The sequence below is a fragment of the Siphateles boraxobius genome, unplaced genomic scaffold, assembly GCF_051911475.1.
Source record: "Siphateles boraxobius isolate OS27281-9 unplaced genomic scaffold, OSU_SipBor_1 26, whole genome shotgun sequence".
NCBI classification, from domain to species: domain Eukaryota; kingdom Metazoa; phylum Chordata; class Actinopteri; order Cypriniformes; family Leuciscidae; genus Siphateles; species Siphateles boraxobius.
In genome coordinates, this window is record NW_027508876.1 from 5737857 (window position 1) to 5754185 (window position 16329).

At 38.2% G+C, this 16329-nt stretch overlaps 1 protein-coding gene across 6 annotated transcripts in view; it reads right to left on the reverse strand.

The window, feature by feature from the left end:
* arhgap21a (Rho GTPase activating protein 21a) overlaps positions 1-16329 on the reverse strand; it is a 110786-nt gene that overhangs the window by 31859 nt on the left and 62598 nt on the right. For 3 of the 6 annotated variants that reach the window (XM_077244228.1, XM_077244226.1, XM_077244231.1), the window contains 4 exons: positions 7579-7671; positions 5323-5401; positions 4863-4917; positions 830-853 (listed from right to left, as the gene is read on the reverse strand). In XM_077244228.1, the coding sequence (XP_077100343.1) occupies positions 830-853; positions 4863-4917; positions 5323-5401; positions 7579-7671 (251 nt within the window). Of the gene's footprint in view, positions 1-189; positions 778-829; positions 854-4862; positions 4918-5322; positions 5402-7578; positions 7672-7789; positions 7920-16329 lie in introns of those variants that run through there. The other 3 variants (XM_077244229.1, XM_077244227.1, XM_077244230.1) reach the window with 3 other exon arrangements.

The following is a 16329-nucleotide window of genomic DNA, read 5'->3' on the forward strand; positions in this document are numbered from 1 at the left end:
TGTATCAAACATGATTAATTTTACTACTTTACTATTTATCTAGTAAATTACAGGGGGCAGGTTAACCCCGATGTCTGTCTCTAAAGTTCAAATGCATCAAAGGAAAAGTGAGAGAGGGGAAAAGGTCAAGTAGCCAGGCTCAAATGCTTTTAACCTCATGGAGGGATTAGGTATCAGAGGCTTACCTACCTTTAGCTGAGGAGAGAGAGCAGTGCGCAGACAAGAGGAAAAAGCGAGAGGAGGGCAGCCTTTCACCGAGCACTCTACAGTCGCTAGTAGCTGCTCTGTTATCATCTTACAAAGTCAACAGCCAACTAAAATCCTTACGGTCAAAATACTACATTCTGTTCAGGAAATTACTCAATTTATAATGCGTCTTCTTATCCCAGGTTAATATATAAAGTTATTTCTGTCTCAGTGTGCATATGATAGAGCTCAGGCATTAGTGAGAGTACAGACGTGATAGCTGGACTTTTGACTGTACACCTGAGGTGTCGAGTTACACAGACATGTCCCTCCCTCTCTCTCTTCCTCTGTCTGCTCCACCTCTTCTATGGAAATAAAGATGACTCAGAAGCCAACAAATTTTAAGGTGCAACCTTATGGCAGTGGAATAAATTAGCAGAAAAAAGTGTTTTGTGATTGAATAAGCATATACTGTACCCAAGCTTCCAGTTCTTAAGATAGGTAAATACTGGATTTCAACAGACATTACAAGGGAGATGGAATACACATGCCATTTTCATGCAAAGGCAAAGAAACAACCACAAAAGGGCAAAATTACATAACAGAAAAGAGGTAGCAACTGACAGGTTTAGCTCCTTCTTACCAGAGCTGTGATATCCCTGGAGAACTGCAGCCGGAAGGTTAGATTGACAGAGGGAAAAACAAAGCAAGAAAGAACAGGAAAAAAGAGCAATGGTGAAGGAAGATGACAAGAGCTCTACAGGTACACCAGAAGCAATCAGCCCCTATTCCAGACAGTGTTGCTGTCATTCTAGTGCAGGATAAAGCACGCTATAAATACACACTGCAGCAGAAAGAGAGAGAGAGACTACTGGAGGCCTGCCAGTCCAACACCAGAGATGAACCAGACAGAGGAGGACACACTTGAGATCAGAGAGGGACAACTGCTGCTCTTTCCAGAGTGTACCAAGTAAAACTTCTTTTTAACACAAACTCACAGTCAGCCAACCTTCTCTTATGCATTGCATATGTGGCTCCTTTCCACCTAAACAGACTCTTAAAAACAAAGGTTCCAAAAAGTTTTCCCCAAACAAACTTTTAGTTAACATTTCTTAAAATAACCAATTTTTTAATAATCGTAAGAACTTTTTTCTACTATAAATAACCTTTTGTAATGGAAAGGTTCCATGGATGTCAAAGATTCTTTATGGAACCATCAATGCCCCCCAAAAAGCTTTATTTTTAAGCGTGCAGTAACACGTCTCTGTCCATGCAGGGGCGCTCGCAGGCGAGTGTAGAATAAATGGGAGTCTATGGGGTTTCACCCCCAGAAATCCACTTTTCTCAGGATGTAATTTTTTGTCAAGTAATTTGAAAGTTGCATTCAAAAGGGGGGGGGGGGCTAAGATAATACAATCACCTGAAAATTGCATTTTTAAGTTCACTTATCTGTTCTAAAAATCCGTTCAAAAATGTGATGACGTCACATAATAGCAGAATGCTTGCGTGTTCCGGCCAACAACGACCTAACCTGTAAGAAATCGAAAGGACATAAGTACTTGTTCATTCGACTTTTGGACTATAATCTATATTGAACTTGCTGAATCAACAATAAAATCTACGTTGATTCAACGACAAGCAGGAGAAAGGGATACATTTAGCCGTCTAGCTCCATAGACTCCCATTCATTCTGCACTCTACCCACGATCACCTCCAGTGGAATTCTAATGGAACTGCAACCAAGATGATACAATGGGGCTAATAGGAAGTGCCAAGGCTGGGAGTCAGGACCTCAGTTTAACGTCTCATCTGAAGGACGATGTTCTTTGACAGTATAGTGTCCCCGTCAGTATACTGAGGCATTAGGACCCACACAGACCACAGGGTGAGCGCCCCCTGCTGGCCTCACTAACACCTCTTCCAGCAGCAACCTGATTTTCCCAGGAGGTCTCCCATCCAAGCCCTGCTTAGCTTTAGTGGACAACCAGTCTTGGGCTACAGGGTGATATGGCTGCTGTATGAGTAATACGGGTCTGAGTGGTATCTTCTATGACCACTTTCACATTGGATTTAAAGGGGATGGTCTGTCACTATATATCACTCTAAAAAATAAAATAAATTATAAAACTGCTAAAAATTATTTTCTCAAACAAAAAAGTAACAATATTATCCAATATTTTTGACAAAGTACACAATCTGGCAACATGGATTGAAATGTAGCTAATGCAGTGTAATGGAAGAATGAAAAATATAATTGCATCTACAAATAAGGCAAGCAAATGGATAGACATACATTTAAATCTATACCTGCTATGAGTTTGTACTTTACCTGTTAGTTTTACAGTCAAAATAGTCACTTTGTAAGGTGCTGCTTTGGATCTGATCAGCTGACTACTTTGCATACAGTACTTGCCGTTCCCTGAATTCCATATCTTCTGCCTATGATTCCCAAGCACATGGTAATATGGTCCTTTTTTTCCTGCCTCTACTCCACCTACACTCATCCTTTGTGTTTTATCATTAATTTCTAAAGCTAGTTTGTCATCAGCATAATTTAAGGCAATTTTAGGCTACAGCTTTTACCATACATTTATGTGGTAGAGAGCATGCCAAGACTCATGAAAACTGTGATTGTAAATCAGGGTCATTCCACCAAATACTGATCTCTGAACTCTTCCCAAGTTAAAACATTAGTATTGTGTTGTTTGAGTAAGGAATAATTGACAATGGGCTGTTTAAAAAAATAATGCACACCCAAAGTGGTAATTCAGCCACGATGCGAAGCAGAGTGCCATATTTTTCAATATTTCAATTATTGAAGTCAATTATTCCAGTTATATACTACGGTTACCACACCGCAAAACATTGTTCCGATGATGTATTTTAAGACATTTGTAAGGTCTTTGTCCTTAAAACATGCTTGTGTGTAGGACTAATTTTTTAATCCCATGTAGCTTTCAAATTGTTTTGGTTCTTTTTCTGTTGTACTCTGTAAGGACATTTGAAATAACTAAAATCATTTGGTGAAGTGATGTGGAACTATAATGTGGTCAAGTCCTGCCAGGAAATAGAAGCTTTAGCATAAGTTCTGCCGGGAAGACTCAATTGTTACATCACTTATTACCTTCTCATCTATCCAATCATGTTCTAATACTCGTGGTATAAAAGATCGGTACTTACACATGTCTGAGTTTGCAAATGCTGACACTTTTATTCAACTCCATCCTACCCACCACCACCAAGATGGTTCCTTCCCCTCCATCCTCCCCACCACCACCAGGATGGTCCCTTCCCATACCTCCCAGGGGCTCAGCTGCGCCCCTGCCTTTGTCTTCAGGCAGGAAATGTAGAGTCCGTACCCTTGGTTTGCGAGCTACAGACGGGGCCAACGCCAAAGAACTTTATATCATAATATTGCTTGCTGGGCTGTATATATGTATATTTGTTTATGTATATTTGTTACAGTATTTATTCTCCCGAGTCTTTCTGGTAGAACTACTTTAGATGTGCGCTGTCTGAAAATAATTCCACGCCTTAGAACATTTGTCAATCAATCTTATAAAAGCATTCAACGCCCCCATAGATTAAACATTTATATAAACGTGTTTTCTTTGAGGTATTCAATGTCTTTTGAGTTTTTTATTTGATGACCAAAAATGACTGCAAAGTTTATAAGGGTTGATAAAATATTAGCATATTCCTAATCTTGGATTACTATTGTTTTTTTTATGAAAAACCAAAAAGACATCAAATTACTAATAATGATACAAATAATATCTAAATGTAACAATCATAAAATTGTTTATTCTAATAAAAGTTTTTGTGATATGATATCTATCTCTACTGGAATCAATTGTGAGTTAAAATCTTCTCGCGAGGAGCGTTATTGGTATGTGGTACAGATTTGCTGAGTGTATGTAGGGTTTCAAATCAGTCACTTATGAGGAACATAGCTGCCTTAGAGGGAAGATCCCTATGCAGACAGTAGAAGACTGTAGGTTTTGGAAGAGAACTTGTTGCTAGAACTGCTTTCTGTTAGCTGAAATAACAAGCATGAGTGTCATTCCTAAATCTTAAACTCTACTCTGGATGAACTCATTACTGTCAAATCAGAAAGTGCCCGAGGGCTCCACAGTGGAAGATGAGTTTATGTGGCTGGCATGTAACAGCCTGAGATTTGGAGTTCCGTCTGGAATGTTCTCAGATATGGGGTTGGCATTATGTCCCTAGTTCTGAGGAAAACCTCATTATAGCTGAATTCAAAATAAGCACACACACACACACAGGCGCCATCACGGTTCTCTGCTCCGCTGGATCACTGAACTCTGCCTGGAAGAGCATCTTCACCTACGCAAACTGGTGCAATCTGTCTCCACTGCTCTGCTTCCCATCCAACAATTCCTTTTGCTTAAGTAATTTCATCCATTTTTCACCCAGAAACTTCAAAAGCCACATCTTTTGACCACAACACAACGTTAAACTTGAAAGGACATTACTGGCCACAAAATTAAAAATAATAAAAATTCTCTCAAATAAGAATTCACAGAAGTTTAATTGATCAAGGTTAACTAGCCAATACAAAGGCGAGAGAAAGCCTGAAGATGAATCTATGTTTGCGCAAGAAATTATGATTTATTGGAAATGTGACAAGTAAACCCATGAGAAATAAAACCTACCAGCTGTAAAATGTCTTCATCTTTTGGCATTACGCAGAGTTCCAGAGATGTGTCACTGCAAAGAAACATTTTAAAAAAATAAACTGAAAATGATATCTCAGACGAAGTCATGAATACAGTCACGAGTACAGTGCTTTTTATGATATTCAAGAACAAGGAAGAACTGGTAGCTGTGTTATTACGAAATAAAATTATGCAATAAAGAGCATATTCATTAAACTTACTCAATGATTAAGAGATTTATCTGGAAGACTTAGCAGGAGCAGATAATCAACCCACAAAATGAGCAAAGAGGGAGCATATGGATACAGAGCAGCAAGTATTCCTGGATTAAGTATTGTATCAAATATTATTTACGTTAAAACCAAAACCTAATACTAGTTACCAAGTCAGATCCTTAACTATGAGGCTACACCACCCCTCAGGGGCTGGAACAAGCAGTGCAAGTTACCAACATTACCTGTTCTGGATAAGGGCGATTACTTGGGAATACGTCTTCCCGATGATGCTTTCTCCATTGACCTTTACAATGCGATCCCCTGTGGGAAGGAGAAACAGGAAGAGAGCCAGATGCTATAGTTAATTTATGTAAAAAGTTTTTTTTTTTATTATTAAAAAATATGTGTTTTGAAATCATGGCACATGATGCCATGGTAAAAATAATTACACATTTAGACCGGAATTCAGAACCCTGGAGTAAGTATGTTTGTTCAGATATGTTAACCGATGTGTACTGAAGATGAGATTCACAGGAATACAATCAGAGTGAGCCAGCAGCGAGATATTGTGGATAATTGTGGGAACATGTGTTCTGGACCCTCCCAAAAGTCTGTCCACTGAGACCAACATAGTTATAACTTCTCAATGTTTATTTGGGTCCAGACTGATCACACTTACATAACACTTCAGCTGCTTATGAGGAAGTCCTGCCAATGCATTTTGGATGCTGGCTGATGGTATGACCTCTTGCCTGGTTTACCTCCAACTGTTTAGTAGTGATGCCTTCATGCATCAGTTAACCACAGATTTGTGTCTTAGGGGGGATGACAAACAGGATGTGTGGTCTATCTGTGCTATTTTTATATTTGCTAGTGTACATACAGTATGTGTCTGATGGATGTATTTGGATGTTGCATTTTTTTAAGTGCCCTATTTGGCTATTTTAAATTTTCTAATTTTGTTTCCGAGATCTTCTACAACAGGCTTGCATGAATCTAAGGTCAAAAAGAAATACATAATATAAATTGCAGACTCTTTTCTCATAGTATCTGAAAGGGTTCGATAAAAGATTCAGTCTCTATAGACCCCTCCTTTCTGGGAGCCAACTCTGCTCTGATTGGTCAGATGAACTAGTCTGTTGTAATTGGTCTACCGCTTACACCACGCGTCGGAAACGAAAAGCCCACTACCATATCTGTATTTCAGCTCCGGAGGCTTCCTCAGCACTTGGCGCACAGTGATACGAACATTAACAACGTCAGTTTTCCCGAATCAATTCGAACTTGAGACCTCATTCTTTGGAAGTGCATACAAAGTGGATTTGCTTTCGCAGTGAAGAAAGTGTCTTCTCCACGTGTCGACAACACAAACCAAGCTCTTCCAGACCTCAGGTACAACTACAGTGTTTGAGGGCGGGTCAAAGTAGACATTGTTCGTAAGAAGCCAATTAAGACCATAGGCTGGCATTATGCAAATTTGTTACAAACCTTTGTAGGTTCGAGCAGGATATAAGGCTGGAATTACTGACGACTCGTTTCAGGAGGTTTAGAAATGGTTGTTTCTTTTGGGAGACAATAACTCCATTTATCTCTAAAAACCTTTTACATTCACACACCGCTATATTACACGATAAGGTAATGGAAGGTAATCAGAAATATCAGAAAAAGCATAAAAGGGGACTTTAAGACGGTATAATAGATAAATAATTTCAACAAAATCTTGCCTGGTGTACAACTCACCAATGTTAGTTTTAAAACAACGGACTAGGGGTGTCACAATATACCAGTATTGATGATAACTGTGATATTTAAAAAAATATATATATATCATCTTAACACCACACATACATTCATATCTCAAATAATCCAGCAACTATCTGGTTGATACTCCAATATAGTTAGCGGCGGTGGTGCACATTAACGCTGGTTGGTCATGGTCACCACCTGTCATAAAAAAATGGTAAAAAATATGTAGCAGTGTACAGCTACTTCTGCCACAAAAAAAATCGTGTCGGAGGACATGACAGATGAAAGCGAGACACTCTTCCCATACCCAAAACTATTTAGCTTGCCAGTGTGGAAGCTTTTGGACAGGGCATTAGACATCCCAGTCTGCAGGAAGTACCATTCTTTTTGAAGGCTTTTGTAACATTTTTGGTTACACACACTCTCTCCGCATTCCTATAGTTGTGTGTTGAGATTGTGATTCTTTGGCCAAAAAATAAAGAAAACGCAAAATAAAGTTAAAGTTAAAGATGAATCTGACAGATATCATCATTTATATAATTTCTATAGATATTGTGATAAAAACGTTATTGTGAATTCTTTTGGCCAAGATAATCATCTAGTGACAATCTGATATCATGATAGGCCAATCAGAACAATTTGTACAGTTTTTTACAGTCTTAAACTGTAATTTAGCAGTATACTCATTTTGAATAACGGACATCAAATACGGGCATGAAAACATGTCTCGAGACTTGTACAAGAACCAGTACCTGTGCAGAGTCCAGCTCCATGTGCAGGGCCGTCCTCTTTCACCTGCTTGACAAAAATGGTGTCCATTGGCTCCAGTCTGTTCCTCTGTCTCCCTGATGGCAAGAGACAAAGAGCAAGAGTAACTTGAGAGTCATAAAAATTTTTTAAAAAATTTAAGCAGGAAACTTTCACAAATTCTATGATTTTTCATGTTGGAATATCTAATAAAACCTTGTCATGCTTTGGTCATGTCCTCTCTTTTTCTCATGCATTTTCCAAATGAAATCCGTAATATCGCACAGACTTATATTGCACAACGAGACAGCACATGTTAATCTACTGTGCTCTAGACATGCTCACTGAATCCTCTGTGGTAATCTCTCATAATCTGATATGAGAAAAGCATAAGATAATATAAGATATGCGCATGCCTACGTGTGAGAGTGTGTGTATGCATATTTGACCGGGCTAGATCATGCTGACAGCAGCATGCCTGAAGGGATACACTAAGTATGTGTGCTGTCTGAAACACTCCAGCTACAAATGATGACTGAACGCCTACATCATGACACACTGCACTGATTAGTATGCAATATCTAATGTTGATGCTGCACACCATATTGTGAGTCGTAAACATTTACCAGCTAACTCGTCCGTTACTTTTGGACATTTTTTCAAAAGTAAAAAAGATTCTTACTCCATTATACATAGAAACGGCATAACAAAGACATTGAAAAAGTGCATCATCTCTAGGACAACTGCGACAAACCACATATTGAATTATCAGCTTGCATAGACCAACAAGGAATCTGAAAGTCTGTATTATAATTATACAGGAAAATCTGTATAATTCTGTGGAATGTAGGGCTGCACGAAACAATCAATTTGCAATTGTTCTGTTAAAATTACAATAATTTTGTTTTCTCCGAGGTTTAATGTGCTTGCTTGTAGGGCTGCAGAATTTGGCCAAAATATATGATTTTATATCAATATGGATATATAATAATGATAATTATATTGAATAAAACATTATAAAAACAAAATAAGAAATATTACTATTATTTTACTGTAAAATAAATTTACAGTATAAAATAATACAGTTATATTAAAAATATTCTTATTTTTAACTTCCTCTCTCTCTTGCAACGACATCTCTTCTCTTCTCTGATGACTTGTTTACCGGCGCAAGGGCGTGACAACCTGATGAGCAATAGCAAACCACAACCATCCAATCAATTGCAGATGAACAAAATCAACTCCCGCCCTACATTTTTCTTTTGTTCGAGAAGCCATTTCACGTCACAAAAGGGAACAAAAGACTATCGCAACTTTGGTTTCATGCAGACTTTAAAGCTTTTTTGTTGTTGTTGATGATGATAAGCACTTCTCATTCAAGTATTTGAAGATTGCTGCCGCATATTGCGTTCCCAAATGCACATTAAAGCGCCCCAAACCCGCACTGCAAACGCCAACAGATAATGAGCGGCTCATATGTAAAAACAGTGCCGCACTTCGCACTGAAACGCGCAGAGTAAATATTTATTTTGTTAAATCACATCTTTTGTCCTTTGATAAACTCACAATATCTGATTTATTTTGATGAATCTTGCAGCCCTAGTGGAATATGTTTAACAGAGCTGACTAACCGAATTGATAACAAACAAACACCAAAATGTCAGCTGTTCAAACTCTGCAGAAACCTACGGAGGCAGATTATGTGCTGACCTACATATGTAGAGTAGTTTGGGATCAGAAAAATTCAATCCACACCAACACAGAAAAGTGCACTGCAGATCAAAAACATTCACCAATCACACAAAATCACTGATGCAAACAGATACATCTTACTTGTGCTTGCACTAACATATAGCCACACACACACACACAAAAAAAGCAGTGTTTAATGTTGTTACTCTGATGTGTGGTGTCAGGCTCCCTCTACAAGCACATGAGGTATTGCAGAAGATTTTCACCATGTACTGAATGATGTAATACCTTACTGGCCACATATAATACTGAGCATGCTCTGGCTCTGACATACTGTACATCTCAGCGTGTATGTATGTACATGCATTAGTTTGTGACTATAACTTATTTTTCTAGCTTTTGAATTCTACAAAATTAATGTTTAAGTGCCAAATCAATTGCATTTATATAGCACTTTATAAAATACAGCTTTGTGAGAATCACAAAATTCAGGAATTAGTAGTTGCAATTCAAGTAGAGGTACAACAAAGCAGCTCTACAGAAGTTCATACAGTCTAAGTGAATTAAATGCTACTGCTACAATAGTTTCAGTCTCAGCTTCAAATATACCACTGTGCCACTAATGAAAAAGCCAAAAGACTAAGAGTGAAAAGAAACAGTGGCAAGAAACCAAAATGAACTTACAGATAATATAATATTAATTAAATGAAAGGCCACCTAAGTGTACTTTAAGAGTACACGTTTATGACTATAAATATAGGACTACATTTAAAGGAGAACTCCGGGCAATTTTTAAGTTAATCTTTATCGTTAGACCTTTGTGAGTACTGACTATAGAAAAAAAAACTAACCGGATTGGTGCTTGCTACGCGGAGCTGTGACCGCGAATGCCCAGAGCTCCCACCCAGCTAAAACGGCAGCTATGGGGGCATGGACATAAAGAGCGTTTTTGAGCCTCTTAACAGACACAAAATGCAATTAAAATGTCTGTCCAACATTAACAGGGACCCTACATGTGAACAAGATGCGTTTAGCAATTTAGCCATTGTTTCAACTCACCTAAATAGTCTTTTAGACGGCAAGCTGTAGTCTCGCGCTGCAGTCCCGTGCTGTAGCCGGAAAAGGTCAACAATGTCCAGGTGGGAGGAGCGTTGATCATGTGCGACGAGTCTTCGTACATGGAATGGCATTTTTCTTCAAACGGCCCTGCTGTGTTGAGTGTGTGTAGTCATCCTTGTCAAAGTGTTCGCTGCAAATGCGGTAATCTTTAGCGCGTAGTACTACTACGGGAGTTTGCACATCAAGTTGTAGTACAACTAGCCACAACTCTCGAATCTCGAGGTCATGAAAAGGAAGACGAAGAAAATTTAAGCTCTTATATTTTCGCATTCTGTTGCCACAATTCGGAAAGGCACAAACACGAACCATTTCTTCTTCACTTGTAAGCAACTCTGATCATAACTCGTTGCACATGATCAACGCTCCTCCCACCTGGCTGGACATTGTTTACCTTTTCCGGCTACAGCACGGGACTGCAGCGCGAGACTACAGCTTGCCGTCTAAAAGACTATTTAGGTGAGTTGAAACAATGGCTAAATTGCTAAACGCATCTTGTTCACATGTAGGGTCCCTATTCATGTTGGACAGACATTTTAATTGCATTTTGTGTCTGTTAAGAGGCTCAAAAACGCTCTTTATGTCCATGCCCCCATAGCTGCCGTTTTAGCTGAGTTGGAGCTCTGGGCATTCGCGGTCGCAGCTCCGCGTAGCAAGCACCAATCCGGTTCGTTTTTTTTCTATAGTCAGTACTCACAAAGGTCTAAAGATCAAGATTAACTTAAAAATTGCCCGGAGTTCTCCTTTAAAAGGTGCACTTTGTAATGTCAAATTAAGTTTTGTTTAAAGTACATTTTAAAGTCCCGCTGTAGTCAATAATTTTATCCCTTAAAACTCATCTTTGGTCACCAAAATTACACATTTAAATGTTTTTTCCTTGAAAAAAAAATTATTCATGCCTTAAAATAGCTTGACTGTCACTCTACACCCTTGCCTCATTTGCCGCATACACGGTTCTATGAATATGCAAATGAGCCCCGCCTCCACTCACTCAAACCAGCTCAGAGATCCACTTTTTGACGATCACACATTGACACCTGACTGGTTACAAGGTAATCTGTGACGTCAGAAACACCAGCGATTTCAAAACGTGTTTTTGAGACTGTTTTTGGTTCACTGCAGCTTTACGGAGAAAATACTCAGCAATGGTGTTGACTTATGAATTTGCACATGGTTTGTCTTAAAGCACATTAAAAACACCACATAGACATATAAACAACATTAAAAGCTTGACTTTCACCACAGGGGGACTTTAATAATCTTTTGTCATGCTCTAAAGAAATACATTTATTTTGATATGCTGACTAACAAACTAAGGCACAAGCATAAGTATTTGACTATTTTAGTTTACCATAAAGGCTGGACAGTATATTTGGCCATACACTTTAACCATATTTCAAAGACAATAGAAATTATTTTGAAGTTACATTTGAAGATGTATGAAGTCCTACTTTAGTGAAGTTTATACACTTTTTGGAAATATGCTGAGTGTACTTCTTTTCACAGTGGTTTTGCACTACAATGTATCAATACTGTTTAATTTGAAAAGCTCATAGTAAAAAAAAGCAGGATTCCTTCAGCCCAAAGAACTTATCTAAGAAGTCAGGTAGACAAGTTGTAGCACGTGCTATAACAAAATCTTTTCTCAATAAATTGACACAATGATGGAAACATAATGTGGGCAAAATTGTTTTTTTTTAAATGTCTCTTTACCTGAGTAGCCCTGGTTTACCCAATACTGAACATTGATCGATATCCTGTAGAGGGCAGTCATTCATATGATCAACTGAGGGCTCTAGCAATGGGATACCATCAAGGCTCAGTACCAGACCAGGAGGTTAATATTTTATTCCATTACATATGAATTGTGATCTAATCTGATTACTATTGGCATCTCTTGTGAGGCTTTGTTTAATATGATATGGTTCATCCTCATCTATCAAATCAGGCTGCCAAGACTAGACTTTTAATGGCTATGCTTTACTGAGAGGTGGATGTTCCAAAGGATGTCCCACTGATACAGTTACACTATTACAGCCATCGACTGATGGGCTGTGGACGTTAATCACATTATCTGTGCAATGGTCATTTCATAGGTACTTAAACCTGCAACGCAGCAAAAGAATTGGAATATAGTGCATGAGTTGTACGTACTGTATTAATTTGCTTTTTATCTTTCTGGAGCTTGACAGCCACTTCCTCATTCACTTTTGTTGTATGGTAAAGTGCAGCATGAACATTCTACTTCGTATTTCATGGATTTCATGTATTTCATGTCTTTTCAGAGTTTAGAGACTAACGGCAGTAACTCCAGTCTGATGTGAAAGTGTCCACATGTGCGAGTATGTTTAACACTAGCCTCTGTGCCAAATTCTCTGCCGTCCCTCGGGTGACTCATTCAAACATGCTTTTCTTCAACACATCAATAGAGGGCAGAGGAGGGCATGCTGAAAACCGTCTTTGTGTGGACAGGTTTGTGTTGCCCCCTCAGCGTCTGGAATCTCTTTTGTTAGTCTGTGTGAGTGTGTATGAACTCAATAAGGAATAAGGAACAATGCTCCCACAACAAACACACTCCTTTTACCAGCCATTTGCTTCTCCCTAGATCACAGTATAAAACTAAAAGCCCCAAAGTGCAGTTCATATCCCAGTGTTCTCGTCTAGAGAGCTCTTTCTTCTTCCAGCGTGAGGTGTATACAGTAAATGACTGATGTTTTAGCTTGAACCACACTCACCCTCAAAACCCAGCCAGTGTCAACACACAATATGACTTATTGTGAGAAATCGAAGTCTGATCTGCTGTAGGCAATCTGCACTTGAACCGCAAACTGTGTTGAACGAGTGTCAGAGAGTTTTCGGGTACATAGTGCTCTAGGGTTTATGAAGAAAATGAGTTCAACCCAAAACCAGGCTCTGTTGGAACTGCCGGAATCACTTGATTTACACAGGTAAACCCAACTCTGCTCTACTGTACATAGACCCCAATATGATCACAGTGAAGTTCTTCAATCTTAGCTCGGGGTAAAAAAAAATACATTTAAATTATTAATTTTTTAAATCACCAACAGCAACAAAAACACATCCTGATTTTGTTCTAAATTACATCACAGGCATTTGTTGTTCGATTTTACTTAAAGTACACTAGCGATCAAAAGTTTTTGAAACCAAGGCTGCATTTATTAAATACAGTTCACACAGCAATATTGTGTGATTATTACAATTTAAAATAACTGTTTCTAACTATTATCCATGTTGACAACATGCCTAATATTATTGTGGAGACCATAATACATATTTTCTCAATTTCGTGAAATTGAAATTGTGGGCATCAGTGGCTCAGTGGTTCATTTAGGTTGTCTACAAACCGGAAGGTTGGTGGTTCGATCCCCGGTTCCACCTGACCAAGTGTCGAGGTGTCCATGAGCAAGACACCTAACCCCAGCTGCTCCCGACGAGCTGGATGGCGCCTTGCATGGCTGACACCGCCTTCGGTGTATGAGTGAGTGAGTGAATGGGTGAATGTGAGACAACATGTAAAGTGCTTTGGTTGCCATTGGCTCTGTGAAAGCGCTATATAAATGCAGTCCCTTTAGTATTAATTTTTTTTCTTTTATCTTACCCCAAAACTTTTAAAAGGTAGTGAATCACAGTTTCCACAAAATATTAAGCAGCACAATCGTTTTCAACATCAAAACATCAAAAGCACATATTAAAGCCTTATTCTGCATGACCATATTCTACATCCCTTAATCCACACAATACCTAAACTTAAAAACTAACTAACTAACTATTAATAAGAAGTAATTAGGAGTTTATTGAGGCAAAAGTTGTAGTTAATAGTGATAACTGGACCCTAATCTAAAGTGCGACTGAAACTTCTTTCCCTTAAAAAAAAAAAAAAGAAGAAAAAAAGAAGTCATTATTCCAAATGTTGACCGGTAGTGACCGGGCCTTTAGCCTGAGACAGTCAGTGAAATAACTCTTCCATACAAAAATTTTAAAATCTTTATAATATCACCATCTCCAATTTGATGGGCTGATTGCAACCATTTGATACAATGAGCTGTGCCAAACTCTGCTCTATACTCTTTTCTCGAGTATTTTCCACTCTCTCTATTTGACCTAATCTTTCCTCTGTCTTTTTTTCCGTCTCTGTGTGTGTTATTTTGGCTAAAGTCTCTCGTGCGCAGCTGGCCCTCCTGTTGTTTTGTGTTGGATAATGTTGTTTGGCAGCGGTTGGGAGGACGCCCATTCCCTTGATTCCCCTCAACATTACACAGCAGGGACAAATTCCTGCACAACACAGCACTGACTCTCTCTTTCTATCTCTCACTCTCAGACAGAGGAGGGAGAGAGGGAATGAATAAAGAATTGGACTTGGTATACTGCACAAGTGTAAAATAAAGACATGAATGCCCATCTTTCATCTGACTGACAGAAACTATTGTGAACAGAAAATTGAACTACTTTGCAAACCATGATAGTATTATGACAGTGCAGAGAAAACTCGGATGATCCATGATCTTATATGAAATGGAAGTAGACTAACTATTTAAAATTGAATTCCCTAATATACACATATTTGTTTCAAACAGTATATTCTAAATGGCAAGTATTTGCAATTTGGAATCCAGTATTAAAACCAAGCCAAAAGATCAGTGACCCAATGTGTGTTTTTACCCATCATCACTCATGTCTGTTGCCTACAAACCACTTCTTACACACCACACATCTCAATAAGAGAGCTGCACAAGCTGACACCTTATATAGGCCAAGTTTGGATATTTTGAGATTATCTGCATTTTTTCTTCCACATTAAATAAAGTAGTTAAATTGTTAAAGGTAATGTGTTTCATTAGTTTTTGCTATGGTATCAGAACTGGTACAGAGAACGGTGAAATTATACTGGTAATATACCAACTACTGAAATTTTGGTATCGTGATAACACTAATGCAGTATCTAACATTAAAAATGTTTCAATGTTCTTTTAAACAAGAGTCAAAAGAAATCATTTTGGGAAAAATTTTTTAGACCGTTTGCACATCTTTTATCTAATATTAAATGTTTTAAGTGGATGAAATTAAATGAAAATGAAAATGCCATTGTCATTTACTATTGGTCATCCTTTATGTCTGTGGGTTTTGCAAATATTTAACCAATGAAAGTGTTAAAAAGAGATTGTGGGTAAAACTCGTAACCCCATTTGATCCTCAAACTATCGGTAAAGACTCATAATTCCACCCCTCCTCTGTCGTGAATGAAGTACCACACATTTTGGACCATCTCTGCTTGTTTGCAATGCAGCAATTACGATTCGATTCGGGGGTATGTCTATTGATATTATGATTTGCATTTAAAGGTGCCTATAAAAAAATACTCACTTTATGCAAAGATACAATCCATCTGAATTATGTTTTACATTTTTTGGGGGTGTTATGCCAGGTAGCCCCGCCCACTGTGAAAACTCTTCGGACTGAAAAGATGATTATGGAAGTTTAGAATCCGATGTTAAACCAATTTCCAAGTTCCACAAGGAAAAGGTTTGGAACACCCTCAAGAAAACACTCACTCACTAGTTTCTACCACTGTATTGTTGCATTTCTTAGTATTAAAAAGGCAATTTCCCCATATATATATATATATATATATATATATATATATATATATATATATAAACACAAACTATTGTTAGATAAGATTAATCACGATTATACTATAGGGCTGTTGAATGCTTGATTCTGATTGGTTGAGAACGTTCTAAGGTGTGCAATTATTTTCAGGGAAACGCACGGCTAACGTAGTTCCAGGCAGGTCTTGACCGCATTACAGTTCCATATCACTTCGCGTAGTTAACTGTAATAACGGAAAATAGGATACAATTCATAACAAGAAAAAACATGCAGCCCATGCGCTTGATCAGCAATTTTCGATGTCTAACTTCGACTCC